At 38.6% G+C, this 19,359-nt stretch overlaps 1 protein-coding gene across 1 annotated transcript in view; it reads left to right on the top strand.

Moving 5' to 3' along the window:
- Window positions 1-14,096, top strand: part of KCNMB4 (potassium calcium-activated channel subfamily M regulatory beta subunit 4) — a 63,991-nt gene extending 49,895 nt beyond the window's left edge. The window contains exon 3 of the mRNA XM_040491439.1: window positions 13,043-14,096. Coding sequence (XP_040347373.1) covers window positions 13,043-13,211 — 169 coding nt within the window. The 3' untranslated portion in view covers window positions 13,212-14,096. The remainder of the gene's footprint in view (window positions 1-13,042) is intronic.
- Window positions 14,097-19,359: the final 5,263 nt, after the last annotated feature.

Below are 19,359 nucleotides of genomic sequence, written 5' to 3'. Positions count from 1 at the left end.
TAATTTGGCAATTGTTGAGAGTGCTGCTATAAACATTGGGGTACAAGTGCCCCTCTGCATCAGCACTCCTGTATCCCTTGGGTCAATTCCTAGCAGAGAACACTTCACTTCTAACACTTCGCATCACCAAATGTGTAGGATTTTTTTTCCCCATACCAAGTGATTCTCCATAATACCAGCCGGGTGTTCTACAATGTAAATCAGTTCTGACCCTATCTACGGGAAGATAGTAATCAGATCCCACAGGTAAAGGGTTCAGTCCCACAAGACTGCCCCCCGACTTCAAACTCCAGTTGTAAGTATCGGGTCCCTAGGTTACCCACAACTTTTGTCCAACGTGGCTACAGATTAGAGGTTCCCATGACTTCCTCCTCAGTTTGGATTAATTTTCTAGAGTGGCTCACAGAATTCGGGAAACACGCACATTTACTAGTTTGTTGAAAGACATGACAAAGGATACCTATGAACAGCCAGATAAAGAGATAGAGTGAGGGCTGGGAGGGCTCCCAGTGTAGGAGCTTATGTCTTTGTGGAGATGGTGTGCGTCACCCTTCTGATGTGCATGTGTTCACCAGACGAGCTCACTGAACCCTGTACTGTTGGGATAATTATGGAGGCTTTATCATGAAGCCATGATCAGTTATGAACTCTGTTTCCAACACCTCTCTAGAGAGATGGGAGATAGAGGGAGGGCAGTGGGGCTGAAAGTTACAAGCTTCTAACCATGGCTTGGTCTTTGTGGAGACCAGCCCAGCTGCCATCCAGCAGCCCTTCAGGTGTCCTCCTAGAGTCTCCTCATTAGAACAAAAGATGTTCCTAATTCTCTTATCACTTAGGAATTTTGTAGGGTTTTAGGAGCTGAGTTCAGGAACCAGCGGCCAAGACCAATTCAGATGTGTCTTACTATCTCACAGAGGCTGTCTATGTTGTACATGGTTTTATAGAAAAATGCTTTCCACAGAAATACCCTCATTTTCTCTCCTGAGAAGGGTTTTATTTCCCATTTTACAAATGAGGCAGCTGAGGTGTAGAGAGATGAGTGATGGGCCCTAAGTCAGTGGAGACTCCTACCCGCTGTGTTAGGAAAATCCAAATCTAGTGTTATCTCTGGGGACCCACAGCTCCCCCATTAGACCTGTGCGTCTCTGTCTGGAGACCTCATTGTGTTGAGGAAGCAGTGATGATGTGATGAAAATTTCATAGAGCCGTATTCTTTCCACTTTAATGAGAAAAGGAAAGGTGGGAAATCAGTCCTGTTTTGGAAGTAGAAACACTCTTGCCTGTGGTTCCCCTGTAGCCAGTAGAGGAAGTCCCTTAGACGTGTCATCTCTTACCATCTCCCGGCTGTCCTGGGTTTCAGCTGTCCTGGTTTGGGTCATAATGTATTTTAATAATAACAAATTTGTTATTAAAATAAAATGTTTTATTTTGACTAATAATATTTTAAAGATGAAATAGAATAGAAGAGTGTTTGTCGTCCATGGAGAAGAGAAGAAAAATGAGAGCTGATTAGTTGTGGGTTCTCTCTGTGAACACTGTGTCATTTGTCCTAAGAAGGGAGCCTGTCTGTTTTTGTTCTGATTCTTCCTTTAAACCCAGCTTTAATTGTCTGCAGCATTTCTCCCTGGCTTCCTCTTGTTCCGATTTTGTCTTCCTGACTGTGTGCCTGTAGCTTCGTGTCACTGTTGTTTATTCACCCTTGGTTCTGTGCCCTCCCTTCCATCTCTCTTTAATTTTTTTAATGTTTAGGGCCAGAGAGAGGGAGAGAGAGAATCCCAAGCAGGCTCCACGCTGTCAGCACAGAGCCTGACACGGGGCTCGAACCCATGAACTGTGAGATTGTGATCTGAGCTGAAATCAAGTGTCAGACACTCAACCGACTGAGCCACCCAGATGCCCCTGGAGTGTTTTTGGCTTACAGAAATGTTTACGTTTCTCATGTTGGATCATCTGTCTTTTCTTAATGGCGTTTGCATTTTATGTCTTACTTAGAAAGTAGGGTAATCAGAAATTTGCCAAATTTAGCAAATGAAAATATAAGACACCAGTTAAATTTTAATTTCTGATTAACAGTGAATAATTTCTTAGTATAAGTAAGTACAATAGAATACCTGGAACATACTAATACAAAAAAAAAAAAAACACAAACAATCAAAACCCATTTTTTTTTCTCATTCCAAAGTTATTTTCTATAACTCAGGTGTTCTTCTAGAGCATTCATGGTTTGTTTTGTACAACTAAGTTTTTGATATGTCTGGATTTTCTTTTCTTTTTTTTTTTTTCTTTCTCTTGTTTTTTGGAAAGAAGAAGATGGGGAGCAAATGTTTTTTTTCTTCAAATGACCAGTATTGTCCCAACACAATGTATTGAATAATCCATCTTTTTCACACTGATTTAAAATGGTATTGGATTTTCACTTTAAAATTGAAACCACAGGGACACCTGGGTGGTTCAGTCGGTGAAGCGTCAGACTTTGGCTCAGGTCGTAATCTCGTGGTTTGTGAGTTGGAGCCCCGTGTCGTGCTCTGTGCTGACAGCTCGGAGCCTGGAGCCTGCTTTGGATTCTGTGTCTCCCTCTCTCTCTGCCCCTCCCTGCTCATGCTCTGTATCTCTCTCCTTCAAAAATAAATTAAAAAAAAATTTTTTTTAAATAAATAAAATTGAAACTACAAAGTACATACACAAGGTGAGAACTATTATAAGAATTATCTTTGTCTCAAATAGAAGAATGTAGGTTTCTTCTTTTCTCCAGTATATCTGCTTAAATTCTAAATTTAAGCAGTTTGGCCAAAGAATACCTGTGGCCCTATGTGAAATAAATAATTTACCTGGTAACTCAGAGACGCCACAGACCAAGCTGCCATGAAGAACAGTAATACATTTCTTAAGAAAAGCTCACAGGAATTGCTGGACCAAAACCGTCATCTGGTTTACAAAATCCTTCACTTCTCTGATGAAATCAGCCAACTGAAAGTCATGCTCTCCATCCAGCATTCCCGGTCACTGACGCAGGTGACTCTTCCTAAGCACCTTGCGGGGGCAGGTGGGAGAGGAAGGGGATTTAATATAAATTTAATGCCATTTCTTGCCTCATCTCCGAGAATATCTAGATAATTTAAAAATTCTCTTTCCATTTTTTTTTCCTGATAGAAGAACAACAAATGTTGTATAATTAAAACCTTCTTATACCAACCTGCTCTGCTTCAGAATAAGATGGATTCATTGGTTTGCTTTTTTTTTTTTTTTTAAGACAACTAGTCATAAGCATCTTCTTGGTTTGCCGGCCTTGCCAGTAACCCCTCTTTCTTTCTGAGCACTCAGGAGACATCTTCTCAGGCAGGCAATATCCCTAATAGGCTCCTTACCTCAGGGTTCTTCGAATTAGGTTGGGAAAACAGACAGATATAAAAAGTAATTACCACACAGTGTGACTAAAACTTTAAAAGAAGTGTGCTCCTCTGGGAGCTCAGGGCTTCAATGGTTTCGCCGGGCCTCTGCTTTATAAGACCTAAGACCTTGTACTTGTAAGGACAGCCATCTTAACCATCGGAAAACAGTTGCTAAACCCAATCTCCAATTGGGTAATTTAATGATGTTAAATGATGGCTTGAGAGAAAAATTTAGGGGTAACTTCTATTTGTGGTTCTAATCAAGAGATTAGTGTTGTTCAATTTTTTTCCTGATGCACGTATTAGAATTGAAAGGAATCATTTGCTGGTTAGACCTATTCTGTTTCTTCCTTTAAGCCGCCTGTTATAGGACCAGAAAGCAGACTACAAAGGTATAGGAGGCCCAGGGGGAATGAAGACATCTATACCAAAAGAAGTTATAATTTGATTAAAGGAATTTCCTGTGACTTCAACCAGACAGTCGTAGACTGTAGAAGATATTTGCAAATGATACATTACTGCCAACATTTTAAAATCATCTTCTGAGTTGTGAGCCCCAAATTTGTAATGATAATCATTATTATTACCAACCCTTACTGAATATTAAATACTCACTATTAGGCAGTCATCTGCTTAAACACTTGGCAGACATTGTCTCATTTACTCTTCAGGACTATCCTGGAAGGTAGATATTATTATTCCCACTTTATAGATGACAAAATTAAGACAGGGAGGGATTAAGTATTTCTTTCCTTTTTTCTTTCTTTCTTTCTTTCTTTCTTTCTTTCTTTCTTTCCTTTCCTTCCTTCCTTCCTTCCTTCCTTCCTTCCTTCCTTCTTTCCTTCCTTAAGTATTTTTCCTAAAATCATGTTAGCAAGTTGTAAAGCCCATATTTAAACCCAGGTTTAACGAAAGATCATGTTCTGAAATACTCCCCTACACTTGCAAGGCTACTTAGGACTTACCATCAGGGTGGACTTAAGGCACAATCTTTCCTATTTAAAATTAATTCAACCCTTCATTGCTCCAAAATAACACACCTGCCAGTTTGCTGTATATCTGGCCAAAGGCAAATGTAAATTTTTCTCTCTAGAAACTGCAGTTCTGGGGCTTGATTTAATTTCCTCCATGAAGAATAGTCAGGCTTGACTTATTAAATTAAATATTATACAATTAAATATTATACAATTCAATATTACAGCTGTAAGTTCACCTAATTGGAGAAGATAGTTAAGAAAATGTAAATATTTATAACATTTTTACATCTATAAACAGCCTTTCATCCATTGATAAGAACCATCTGCAGACCAAAGCTGTGATGTTGATATAATACTTCTCAAACTTTTAAAAGCCCTTATCACAATATCATTGCTGAAATCAAGTTGGCAAAAATGCACTCATGATAGAACAAATCATCGTAAAGAATACTGCAAAGGATCTCCGTGTTCCGGTCTCTGTATTCCCACTGTAATTTATACCATAACTTGATACAGCTTTCAGATTAGCTGTTCAAGTGCCTTCCTGTGGTCATTTAAGAAGACAAGCATACTTTTCTGTTGCCAAGGTTTTATAATTGCTTCAAACAGCAACTAAACATATTGGCTAATTACTCTCAATAAGGACAGCTTTATGCCAAAACCAAATTCAGTGTTTTTATCATTTAATCTTCAATGTCTTTTGGTAGAAAAAAATCTTTTGAGGTCTTTTAAAAATCAACAATCAATAGGTCAAGTCAGTATTTTCATGGGATGCATTTTAATTCAGTCTCCTTCTAGAAAGCTCATAGCATAGAGTATTGCTAAAATTGAAAACATTTATTGATACCCACATCAAGGTTTTCCAGCTTAGAAATCAGTGGTCAGCAGTTCCTGCCTGAAAACCTTCTATGACATAGTCTCCTCTTGTGGCATCTCAATTAAATATCTGTTGATACAAGCACATGAAAAGATGCTCAACGTCACTCCTCATCATCATTTTGATTTGAAATACAAATCAAAACCACACTCAGATATCACCTCACACCAGTCAGAGTGGCCAAAATGAACAAATCAGGAGACTACAGATGCTGGCGAGGATGTGGAGAAACGGGAACCCTCTTGCACTGTTGGTGGGAATGCAAATTGGTGCAGCCACTCTGGAAAACAGTGTGGAGGTTCCTCAAAAAATTAAAAATAGAGCTACCCTATGACCCAGCAATAGCACTGCTAGGAATTTACCCAAGGGATACAGGAGTGTTGATGCATAGGGGCACTTGTACCCCAATGTTTATAGCAGCACTCTCAACAATAGCCAAATTATGGAAAGACCCTAAATGTCCATCAACTGATGAATGGATAAAGAAATTGTGGTTTATATTCACAATGGAGTACTACGTGGCAATGAGAAAGAATGAAATATGGCCCTTTGTAGCAACATGGATGGAACTGGAGAGTGTTATGCTAGGTGAAATAAGCCATACAGAGAAAGATACCATATGTTTTCAGTCTTATGTGGATCCTGAGAAACTTAACAGAAACCCATGGGGGAGGGGAAGGAAAAAAAAAAAAAAGAGGTTAGAATGGGAGAGAGCCAAAGCATAAGAGACTCTTAAAAACTGAGAACAAACTGAGGGTTGATGGGGGGTGGGAGGGAGGGGAGGGTGGGTGATGGGTATTGAGGAGGGCACCTTTTGGGATGAGCACTGGGTGTTGTATGGAAACCAATTTGACAATAAACTTCATATATTGAAAAAAAATATATCTGTTGATACATTTGAGACTTTAGAGAAAACTTTCAAAGGCTGTCTGAAACCTAGCTCCAATAGACAAAATAATCTGGGAATGAATGCATGTCAGGTTTTCGGTTTTTGTTATAAAGTATCATTTTGTCACTTCCATGTCAGGACTCTAACCTGACAGAAGACGCTCCCTTCAACCAGCCACATAGAATGCTTGTCAGTGATTCCAGTCTTGAACGATTTGCTCTTAAGTTATTGTCAAAAACCAAGCTGATACATTTGATATTTAAAAAGCATTAAGTCACTTATTTCCAGATGTGAGTAATCATTGGCATCACCTGGAAAGCTGTTTAAAACCTCAATCTGATTCAGTAGATCTGAGACCTTGGAATTAGTATTGCAAAAATTCCTCACATAATTTGTAAGCTGGTCTTAGCCTTTCAAATGTGTTCACAGATTACTTTATGTAAAAATACACACCATCTCATTTATTAAGTGTAGCCCTAGCAAAGCGTTTGTTCTGATGAATTGGCATGCTTCCTTTTTTTTTTTTTTTTTTTCCAATCTAATGGCAGCTGTGTAACTCATCTCTGTTCTTTTTCCCTTGGGTACTGGGATGCTCAGAGGTTAAGTTCCACTTATGCTTAAAGCAGGAGCTTTTCTTAGCTTGGACTTCCTTCTTTTTTTTTTTTTTTCTTTCTCTCATCCTAATTACATTGTATTTGCTCTTTACTGTCAGTTTAAGGGTTTTATTGTACTTAGGTCTTGTTTTTATTGTTACCTCTTTAAGATTCTTTCAAAAAGTAGGTCATGTTATAAATAATAAGCAAGGCTTAGAGCAAGAATAGAGAGGACCTATTCAGAAGATTTGGAGGATGAAATCATTACATTTTTCATGTCATTTGGCTGTGCTTCTATGCCAGAGGCCTGGCATGTTGGACTGACATTATGCCTAAAGAATTATGTTATGGTTGTGATATAATGAAGCATTTATTGACTTTAAGATTGCAACAAAATACATACATAAGTGCAAGTTCCTGTAATGATGTAGTATATTGTTTCTCATGGAAATATGGATAAAGCTGACAACTAAAAAAGTTTTTAAGGTTTATTGAGTACCTGATATGCAAATGTAGATCATTGATATATACCTACTCTAAGAAGGGTTTAATGAGTGCTCTAAAGATTGACAGAATTTAGCAAGATAAAATAGCAACATGTGCAGAAAATAAGACAAAGCATGAGGGGTCTGACTGGCAAAAAAAAGTTGTATGATCTTGCTAAGGCAGGCCAAAACTTGAACTTTCTAGCAGTCTACATGAACATGAAAAGGAAAGTTCTTAAGTAATAAATCTAAAAAGATTTCTACTTCCTGTAGGATCTCATGGATCATCATCTTTTCTCTTCACTGGTACAGTTACCATCACGGGACACTAGTAACTTATTATGCAGTTCAGATTTTTACATGAAATGGTTGAGATAAGTTAAAGTTTAATTTTCCAGCCTAAAAAAAAAAAAAACAACAAACAAAGAGGTCACCATTTTCTCTCACTGTCAGTGAACAGAACAGGTATTGAGAATTAGAAGAAATCTCATTTGGTGAGGCAAAGTCAAAGAGAATATATTTTTTATATTTAGGATGACATATACCAAATTTTTGTCTTTTTTATCTGGTACAACTAGGTCTACTGCTAGCTGATAGGGTACCTTTTTGCCAATTAGGACAAAAGCCCCCTCCGAGCAAATCTAGTATCAGGCTGGATTTCTACCTCCCTTGTTACCTCCATTACCCCTCACCTCACCCCTTCTCTCCTCCAGTCTTATTCCAGGACATCTTCATGCACCAAACACTCTGCACAAGAGCATGTGACGGCCATGACAATAACCCAGACATAAGAATCAGTTAAGACAGTTTCAGAAACAGCCAGATAAGTAGCTCTATGTTTCACACCAATTTTTTTTTTCTTTTAAACTATTAGAGCTTTACACAGCGCTTCCTAAACTTGATTATGTATTAGAATCACCCAGGAGCTTCTCAAAAATGCAGGTATCTGGGTCCTATTCTGATGTAGTCAGCCAGGAATTGAGATTCAAGAAGTTGAATTTCAGCAAATACCAGAGGGGGCTTGAATTCGAGAAAAGCCAGCTGAGGGGTAAATAAATAGTACAGGTTTGAAAGTCATATAGATAGGGTTTCCGAATCACTGTGTCATTATTTTAAGTTGTGTAATCTTGAGTAAACTAATCTTTCTTTGCCTTAGTTTCTCTTATTTTAAAATGACAATGAAAAATTTGGCCATCACAGGGTTATTTTAAGGATCAAGTGAGATTAAACACTCTATCCGAGCACCTGAAGGGTAGTAAACACTTAACAAATGCTAACTATTTAAGAATGTACTCACAATATACTTTCAAGGCTGTATTCAGGGTAAGTCCAACCTTTAGGGGAAACTGATGGAAAGTAAGAGCTAGTTAGGAAAATTTGTTATATAATTTACTCTGGTGCCATTTTGGGGCTGATAAAAGTCTAGAATTGTCTCCAATGATTAACTTTTGTCCTTCCTGGAAGAGAGAGGAAGAAAGGCACCTTTATAAATGTATGTCTTGCTTTTAGGCAAATAAGAGGAGGGCAGAGAGCTTTTCTTATCTCTGTCTCTTTTCAATTACCTTCAGCTCAAAATAACCTTATGCCAAAGTGTCATATTCTGCTACCCTTCCTTCCCATTGAAGGATACTATGGGGCATCTTAGAACTGTATGAAATGGAAACAGACAATTATTTGTAAAGAAATATGAACATTTTTATATAATATTTCTGCCTCAAAGACTGCTTTGAAGCTGCTACAGATTCAACATAGCTATCTCCAGTGAATGATGTTTTGTCACTTGAAATATTAAAATAAAATTTTGCCCCAAGGGCTCTTATAGCAGTTGGAAAGCCAAGAAGTTTCTAAATAAAACAAATATCCGGGTCCAGAATTTTCAGTTCTTATTTTCACTCCTCCTTTCCTTTTTACTCACATTCGTTTTTTATTAAATGTTTCAGGAAATATGTATAGTGGTTCCAACCACCTTCATCTGTGGCTATTTTCCTGGTTCAATTGTACAGTATTGTGATAAAGGATTTAGTATCATTAATAGTGATTCAAGAAGGAACACAAAAGACAATACTCAATGAAGCATTTTACTGGAAAATTAACCGCAAAACACTTATGGAAATTACATGCAAATTACTTAAAATAGTGTTAAAAATACAAGTCCTTACCCCCCCCCCCTTTTTTGCCATTTTCACCGTTTGTAAGCATACAGTTCTGTGTATTAAGTGCATTTACATTTTTATGCACTCTCACCCTTTTGGTGAAGAATGTAGCTCATCTTTGCACCAATAGATTCTGGAGCAATAGAACTGTCCAAGAAAGAAGGGGAAGAGAGCGAAGGGGAAAAGAAGGTGGGAAGGAAGTGAGGGAGGAAGGCCATCCCAAGACAGATTAAAAAAAAAATCAGTAATACTGCAGTTTATCTTATTTTATTTTTTATTTGAGTATAATTGACATACAATGTTACATTAACTTCAGCTGTACAGCACAGTGATTCAAAAGTCTATATGTTATGCTATGCTCACCACACATATAGCTACCATTTGCCACCATACAACACTATTACAGTACCATTGACTAGTATTGCCTAGGCTCTGCCTTTCATTCCCATGACTTCTTCATTCCATAACTGCAAGCCTATACCTCCTACTTCCCTCTACCCATTCTGCCCATCCCCCCCGCCCCAAACACCTTCTCCCTGGCAACCATCAGTTTGCTTTCTATATTTATAAGTCTGACTCTACTTTATGGTTGTTTATGCTTTTGTTTTGTTTTTTAGATTCCACATATAAGTGAAATCATGTGGTATTTGTCTTTCTCTGTCCTACTTATTTCACTTAGCATAAAACCCTCTAGGTCCATCCATGTTGTTGCAAGTGGTAAGATCTCATTCTTTTTTTATGGCTGTATAATATTGTATATATTTCCACCACATCTTCCTTATCCATTTGTCTATCAGTGGACACTTAGGCTGCTTCCATATCATGGCTATTGTAAATAATGTTGCAGTAAACATAAGAGTGCATATATCTTTTTCAATTAGTGTTTTTCCCCCCATTGGGTAAATACCCATATTGGATCATATAATATTTCTACTTTTAATTATTTGAGGAACCTCCATACTATTTTCCACAATGGCTGCACCAATATACATTCCTACCGGCAGTTCACAAGGGTTCCTTTTTCTCCACATCCTTGACAATCCTTGTTATTTCTTGTCTTTTTGATTTTAGCCATTTTTACAGGTGTAAAGTGATATTTCATTGAGGTTCTGGTTTGCATTTCCCTGATGAGGAGTGATGTTGAGCATCTTTTCAGGTGTCTGTTGGCCATGTTATTTCTTTTTTGGAAAAATGTTTGGGTCTTCTGCCCATTCTTAGTCAGATTATGTAATTTATTAATTAAATTTTTTGGTGTTGAGTTGTATAAGTTCTCTTTATATTTTGGATATTAATCCCTTATTGAATATGTCATTTGCAAATATCTTCTCCTATTTAGTAATTTGCCTTTTTGTTTTGTTGATGGCTTCCTTTGCTTTGCAAAAGCTTTTTATTGTGATATGGTCAAGGCAATCTTGAGAAAGAAGAATAAAGCTGGAGGTATCACAATTCCAGATTTCAAGATGCACTATACTACAAAGCTGTAGCAATCAAAACAGTATGGTACTGGCACAAAAATAGACACATAGATCAACGAAAGAGAATTGAGAACCTAGAAGTAAACCCTTGCTTAATTGGTCAATTAATCTATGACAAAGGAGGCAAGAATATACAATGAGAAAAAGACAGTATCTTCAGTTAATGGTTCTGGGAAACCTGGACAGCTACATGCAAAAGAATGAAACTGGACCACTTTCTCACACCATACACAAAAATAAACCCAAGATGGATTAAAGACCTCAATGTGAGATCTGAAACCGAGAGAGCTTTTACTTCCTTTGCACACTCTGGTGGGGGTAGCTGACAGCTGTGAGTTCTTGTGGCTGGGAAAATAATGGTGGCAGTGCTGGGGGTTGGGGTTTTAAAGACTGTAACATAGGACTTAATTATATTGTGCCCTGACTGTATTTGGACCTAGGCCTCTACTGTCTACACTCAAGGCTTAAGTTTCTTGAAATTTTGCATGGATAACATGTTGAAACAGAGATAGTTTCCCGGTCATCAGTAGCAAGTGGTTATTTAGCAACATCTATGTGTACAGTAACAGACAATGACAAAGTCAAGGGCTTTCCAGGAGAAAAGGATATGTACATTAACATGTATCATAAGTTAATGATAGCACAAGTCTTGAAGACAATGTGTTGCTACAGGAATTCAGAAAAAAGAGTAACTTCTGGGAGCTGGAATGCTTTTTGCTTAATTGTTACAATGACTCTGCATTTATCTAGTACAAATTTTAACTGAAATAATATGAAATAAAATGTCAATAAAAATCTCACTTAATGTGCAAAATCTTAAATGATATTATGCACAAAAAAGGGGTAAGGATTATGTAATTTCAAAGCTAAGCTGCAAAACTGTTAATGCTGCATGATGGTTGCATTATAGGTAGAAGAGAAATACCCAACATTCTTTGTCAATCTTCTGGAAAAATTGATCTTGAATTATGAAAGCTGTGATCAGTGAGAGCTCCTCAAGAAGGCATTTCTTTGTTAAAAAAGCTTCTGATGTTCTTGAGGGCAATTGAATTAATTGTTCTGCATCATTTTCTTCCTTGTTTGGAGGAAGCACTGCTACTCTAGGATAATAGAACAAACCTGGGGCGCCCGGGTGGCTCTGTCTGTTGAGCATCTGACTTTAACTGAGGTCATGATCTTACAATTCGTGAGTTTGAGCCCTGCATCAGGCTCACTGCTGTTGACATGGAGCCCGCTTCAGATCCTATGTCACCCCATCTCTCTCTGCCCCTCCCCCACCTGTGTGTGCGCTCTCTCTCTCTCTCTCTCTCTCTCTCTCTCTCAAAAATAAATAAACATTAAAAAAATTTTTTTTTAAATAGAACAAACCTTCCTGGGGATGAAATGGAAATACCTCACAAAATGTAAACCTCTTGTATGAAAGCTAAAGTCCCAAGCTCTCTCTCTAATGGCCAGAGATGAGAAATCATGGCTTGTGGAAAACATCTCATTTTTACTTCTTGAGAATGAGACCAGTGCTGGAATTGAAAGCGGGGTCCTGTGTTGGTAAGATAGAAATATATTGCTAAGACTTTGCAAAATTTATCAAGAAAGTAGTCAGTAGTTTAAACTGATGACTGATCCCACCCAGAAGCATGGAAAAATGCACTAAATCTAACCATTTCACTCATCTGTTCATTAATAAAAAACCTTCACATAATGAAGCTGAGTTGACCTGAAGACTACACCACAGATCTTTCTGACTAAATTCAAACAGCGACTTTATTATTTTTATGAATTAAGATCATTTGGGTCCCACCTAAGTGCTGAGGTCTACTTTGGGTTTGAGAATGTCAACCCACAAGTAATTTTTTAGACTGATTCATGCCACTTTGACCAGCATTCATTAAAGGGTGAGTGAGAAAATGGAATATGTTAGACAACTTAAAATGCAGGAAAATAGTAATGTAAAAGATTGCATTTCACAACGTGTAAATTATATTATAGATAATATGCAAATTTGTACCAATTACTTGATTCAAGACCTCAGAACTTTTGGTAATGGATTTGAACCTCAAAATACAGTATTTATAGCCAGAGCATGGTCTTCACTTTCAATGATTATTCCCTTTGGGCTAGAAAGCAAGCTGAGCTCCAGGGTGTAGATTTATGCCATGTCAAGGCAGTTGACCACTCTTTCTTTCCCATTCTCCACTGTCTTGCAGACCAGATGATGTGCTCCTTCATCGCACGCATGATGAGATTGTCCTCCTGCATTGCTTTCTCTGGCCCCTGGTGACATTTGTGGTGGGCGTTCTCATTGTGGTCCTGACCATCTGTGCCAAGAGCCTGGCAGTCAAAGCAGAAGCCATGAAGAAGCGCAAATTCTCTTAAAGGGGAGTAGGCTTGTGGCAAGAAAAGCACAGAAACTGCGCTCATCGGCACACATCTACCTGCGGAGGCTGTTTCCTGGTGCAGGAGATGGAAGGGGCTACGAGAGGTCTCTGAGAGGCTCCTCCCTCAATGGCAGCAGAGACCGGCACAACTGGAAGACTGGGAACCTCATAGATTGTATGCCATGTGTCGTAGCGATGGCTGAAGGGTCAAGCTCTTAACCGTATGGAGTAACCATTTCAGAAAATCCTATAAGAAGTTAATTTTCTTTGGAAAGTAACAGTATATAATTGTACAGTGTAGTATACAAACCATTATGATTTCTGCTACTTAAGAACATTAAAAGAGAGTGGTCTGTGTTCTTTTCTATTTCTTTTTTTTTTTACGTTTAGAACACCACGGTTTTAAAAAAGGGTCTTGGTTTCATTTGATTCCGCGAGATGAAACTTGCACTTAGAGATAAGGACCCCTGCACAAGTCTTGGCCTCACAGTACGATCCCCAGTTTCCATTATTGAAGAATAATAACCTTTTGACTCCTGCTTGAAAAAGGAAAACTGCACTGTTCCCTCAGTCTTCAGTCATTTCTGTGACTCTTCATCAAGGGACCCTCAAAGATTGGGAAAACATATCTTCCAACACTTCCCTTTGCCTCTCCACTATTTTTCACCAAATTATCTCTTAAGAGAGGGAGACGGTTCTGAACAAGGTGTGTCCTAGCTCTAAGAGCACTGAGCTCCTTCATTCACTCGTCTATGTTACATTCGACGGATTTCATCTCTGTGCAATAGAATGGACATGATGTGAAGGACACGTGTCAGCTTAGTTAACTGCTGTTTTCGTTCCTTTTCTCTTTTAGCTCAGAAAAAAAAAATATTCAGAATCAGCTCAAGTATTTTGTTTTTATTTTCTTTGTCTTTGACTTAATGTTTTCAGTTCTACACGAATGCCGCTGCAGGTGTTTGCTTGGACAAACCTGGAGATGCAACCCAGGGTTCATCACTACTGCTGCTGAGCTTCCTGGGCCTTTATCACGAGGGCATTGAGGAGACTGTGCTTCTTTGCATCTGTTGACAAATGCAGATTCCAAATATCAGTCACAGGTATCGGTGAATATCCTACTTACCCAGGTAGTTACCAGACAGAATCAAACCTTTGCGTCAATGAGATGTACATTTTTAGTGAAGGAACAATCGGATGATATGGTTCCTTCTTGCTCTCTTCCATTATTCTTCAAACATGCTTCTATGAGAATAAAGGCAAACTGGAATTTAAGGACAGTACTCGCTTAGGGTTCTAGGAAAGATACATGTTAGTGGAATGATAGGCCTCTGACTTTTAGTTCACAGACTGCTCTTTCCTTAATCTTAGAATACAAGTCATTGACAGAGCCATAGTCTTCTCTGGAAGGGTGTTGGATGAGTGTGACCACCTTTTTCGAATGCAGTGTTACAAGTTTCATTGTGAAAAAGGCCTTGAACACACCATCGATGATATCCTTTGAGGCAGCTCCATCCTTTGAGACTTCAGTGCCAGTTTTCTGTTACAGCATCCCTGTTGTCTTAGCAACACCGTGAACCGATCTGAAACACAGTTACTCGAATGGAAAGCCGAGAAAATCACCATCTTTGTGTTACATAGTGGGAGAGGAAGTCTGCTTTATCCATTTAATCTTAATGCAATAATCTATGATTAATCAATTACAGAGAATAGATAAAAATAGTGCGTGGACATATGTGATGTGTAGGGAAAAAGGAAAATTGGTATTTATTGATCTGAGTTTTCATTTATCAGTTTGATACTCATATGTTTGTGTTAATTAATGCCTCCATTTAGACCCAAAGAGTATACATGACTGTATTCTATAGGTTGATTTTTAAAATATTTTTTTAATGTTTATTTATTTTTGAGAGAGAGCAAGTGAGTGAGGGGTAGAGGGAGAGGGAGACAGAGGAGCTGGAGCAGGCTCTGTACTGACAGCAGAGAGCCTGATGCGGGGCTTGAACTCACAAACTGTGAGATCATGACCTGAGTTGAAGTCAGATGCTCAACTGATTGAGCCACCCAGGTGCCCCTGTAGGTTGATTTTTTGAAAAGAGGAGGAGCACACTGAATTCATGAAGTCACATGTAGTTTTAAGGTCTTACTTGCTTATAGCCAGTTAAATTTGAGGCTCCTTACACTTGTTGTTAAAACTAAATTCCAGAGAAAGGGGGGTGCATTTTTAAGATTATCAAAAGGTAGAGAAGCTTAGCTTCTTAATAGAAGTGAGAAAATGGTCAAAGCTGCTATAACAGAGAACCCAAAATACCATGGCCCACATGAGAAGTTATTTCTTCCTCACACAGCAGTCCAGAGGTAGTAGAGAAGTCCAGGGCAGTTCTAATTCATATGGTAATGGAGGGACCCAGGATTCCTCTACCTTGTTCTTTCATTACCAAGAACAGTGTTCATTCCATGGTCAAAATTGACTCAAAGAATCACACCTGCTTTGCAACCTGGAAAAGCAAGGAAGTTAGGAGCTAGCTCTTTCTTTTTAAGGAAATCTTACCCATCACTTTTGCTCACAGTTATTTGTAAATACTTACTACCTAGCTATTCCTAGCTTCAAGGAAGGCTGGGACATGTTTTCTTCAGCTAGATGGACCTATGTTCTACTAAAACTCCAGGGGAAGGGTTCTAGTTCTAAAAGGAAAGGGGAGAGAAAGACTACTAAAGGATGGGAATGATGGATAGCTGTCAATGCCCTATGCCATGATGAAATTCTGAACAATTACAAAGATCCTCTGCCCCCCAGAAAATAAGGTTCTTGGTTAAACCTTCAATCTGCTGTCTTGGAGAAACTTGTCCATTGTTCTCTGTGACCCCCGGTTTGATCTCTAGGAAATTCTTGCTCATTAAACCCATAGCCACATCAGAAACTTTTGGGGTTTATCACAGCTTTTGCATGTTCCTAGTACATATTTGTAGACCTAGATTTCTTTAGGGATTGAACAAACAGGCTTTTGTAGGCCAGGGTTATAGTTTATTTGGCTGTGATAAAGAGGCTGACTCCATTTTTTATGTTTGACTGCTGACACCTTTCATGCCTCCTCCCTAGTCCCCTTTCCCCCCATGCTTGACATCTGGGCAAACTGGTTAGAAAGGCTGGGTGCCTCCTTCCCAGTGGGAAATTCAAACCACACAAGGCTGGCCTGCAAGCAGGATTATACTCTAAGAACAAAAAAAAAAAAAAAAAGCCAGACCAGTCTACTCATTTTTGGACCTGTGTGGGAACTGCCCTGCTCTCCCCATAAAGTCTCATGGTGTGACTAACAAACTTTGTACCCTCTTGATGTGTGAGTGGTTAATAGTATTGACATCCAAACCAAATTTGGGGTTAGGGAGTGCATCTGAGGGGTGCCCACAACATAGGTGATAAAATTTCATCCAAAAGGTTTCTATTTGCTTCCAGTTAGTTCGTGTCAAAGTGACCACTGCCAAAAGTCTCCTCTTGTTATAGTTGTTAAACCAGCAGCATTTTACTCAGTCTCTGCTTGTACCTCCAATCCTCAACTTAATGGCAGGCACCTGGAAGCTTTCTGGAACAAGTTTAAGTGGGAATGCAACAACATTTGTCTGATTTTTTCTGCTGAGCTACTCCCGTTGTCTGGCCAGCATTACTTAATGGAGACTCTGGAGAAAGATTCTGCATAATTTTCCACTGTTTGGGTAAAGAAGCAGTGGGCTGCAGGGCAAAGGCACAAGTCCTGTAACAAAGCTGTGTTACCCTATTTATAGACTAGTTCTTGTCTCACTCAACTATTTTCCATGGTACTTTACTAAAAAACAGCAAAGAGCTGCCAATCCGCATCATCACCGCTTTTTCCTAATCGCTCTCCCCTTTGCTACCGGCCTGCCTTCTGAGTTGGTGCTGGTGATGATTTTGTACTTAATGATTGGTCAGAGCATAACAAGAATCTCTAGTTTTCCACCCTGCAGTCTGTTTCCTCGCTGCCAGCTGCCTGGCAACAATGCCAAAGCCACGTATTTTTGAATTTTGTTATGATGGGAGATAATTCACCTTGCTTTTCTCTAAATGGTCTCATCTGGTGAGACGTCCTCATCTATTACCTCCTGCCCTCACCTGTCCCGGGGTCTGAATGGACATTGCAATAGGTCTGATGCATTCTTAGGTCTTTGTCACAAGCTCAGTGATGGGCAGACAATACAATGACAGAATGAATAATGGGACAAAATATGATCAGACAACATGGGTGGAGAATCATTTACCTGGCTCAGATAATTTATCCTTTTGAAAAATGAACTGAAATATATCAAACCATATAAAATCCTTTTCCTAATAGCTCAGCATTGGCATCACATAGCCTACAGTCCAGATGCACTGTGGTCCTCTCAGGGTCTGTACCTATGGGGTCCTGTGCTGTGGCCTGAACCCCTCTTCTCACCATATTTGCATATCTGTTTCTTCTCGTCCATTAGGTCTGAGCTTAAATATTGGCCCTTCCTAGATGCCTTCCCTAACCACCCTATGTAAGTAGGCTTCTCTGGTCATCTTCTTCCTCTTGCTTTCTTCCTTTGTAGTACCTATTGTTGTCTTTGTTTATATATTTATTTGTTTACTTGTCTGTTATCTCTCCCATTAGATGATAAGCTCCACAAGAAGGTAGAATAATGATAGGATTTTTTTTTTCATCACTGCACGGTGCCCAACACAATAAGGTGCTCAATAAATATTTATTAGATGGATAAATGAATGAATGAATGAATGAATGCTCCCAGGATCCATTATGTTCTTTGTACATATGGTTTCTTATATCCTTTCCTGTCTTGGGAAGTATTTATTACCTTACCTTCAAGGCCCAACCTCTTCCGTGCATCTTACCTACAAAATTAATCACTTCCCTCTCTGTGATCCCATACCAATTTGTACATAACTTCTATTATTCTAAGACTTTAGCATGTATTGTAATATTTTATTATGTATTGTATGGCTATTAATCTCTGACTCTTCCTTACCTCCTCACCTTTTGAGATGAGAAACATATTGATTTATTTTGTCCATAATGATAATAATAATGACCCAACTAACACTTATTAACTGCAAACGTTTATTCTTTCATACTGTTTCTGAACATCAGGTATCAGGAAGTGGCTTAGCTGTAATTCTAAATTATTCTTGGTGAAATATTGCCAATTAGGAAGATAAGTGCATGAGTTAGAGGAGTTATATGGAATAAACATAAGAAGCAAGAGTCCAGTAGAATTACAATAAGGAAAAATTTTTTTAAATGTTTATTTATTTTGAGAGAGAGAGAAGGAGAGTGTGGGGGCAGGGGGAGGGCAGAGAGAGAGAGAGAGGAAGAGAGAGAATCCCAAGAAGGCTCTGCACTGTCAGCGCAGAGCTCAATCTTTCGAACCGTAAAACCATGACCCAAGCCAAAATCAAGAGTTGGTGTCTTAACAGACTGAGCCACCCAGATGCCCCTATAGTAGGGAAATTTTGATAAGAACACATTATTCATTTGATAAGCATTTTAAAATAGAAAGTGAGCAAAGTCCAATTGTCTGTCTTTTTTGACTGACATGAAGAGGCTTCCAAAAGAGTCTTTGAAGGCTTGAGGAATAGACTTTACAGTAACTTTAGATCACTTTCAAGAGTAGACAGTGAAGCATATGTGACTCTTGCTCCTTCCTCACTTTTTGTGAATAACCTTAAGTCAGAAACTGGGGAGTTAACTTGCAAACAAAGACTGAAATTGGGAATAGTCCCATTGCCAGATCTTTAATACCTCAGGGAAATGTTTGAAAGAGCCCTAGAGACCTAGGAATTGGAATAAACTAATGTCTTTACAGATTAAACTCCTAGACACATCATGGGAGAGAAACTCTGGATTGAGATGCCTGTAGGTGTTGTTAGGAGAAAAAGTATTGGGAAACAATTGTGCCAGTGAACAAACTGAAGGAAAAAAGAATACAGTGAGTGAACAATAAAGGTGCTCTGAGGGAGAGCCAAGTAATCAGCAATTTACTCTTGAATTCTCCATTGAAATTTCTTTAAATGTTAAATGACAACTTTGCAAATGTTTTCTTTCTCTTTCTTTCTTTCTTTCTTTCTTTCTTTCTTTCTTTCTTTCTTTCTTTCTTTC

Source organism: Herpailurus yagouaroundi, unplaced genomic scaffold, assembly GCF_014898765.1.
Source record: "Herpailurus yagouaroundi ecotype Mexico unplaced genomic scaffold, PumYag 182, whole genome shotgun sequence".
In the NCBI taxonomy this organism is placed as follows: Eukaryota; Metazoa; Chordata; class Mammalia; order Carnivora; family Felidae; genus Herpailurus; species Herpailurus yagouaroundi.
Note: the sequence above shows the minus strand (reverse complement) of the source record. Positions and strands in the feature narration are given on the sequence as shown.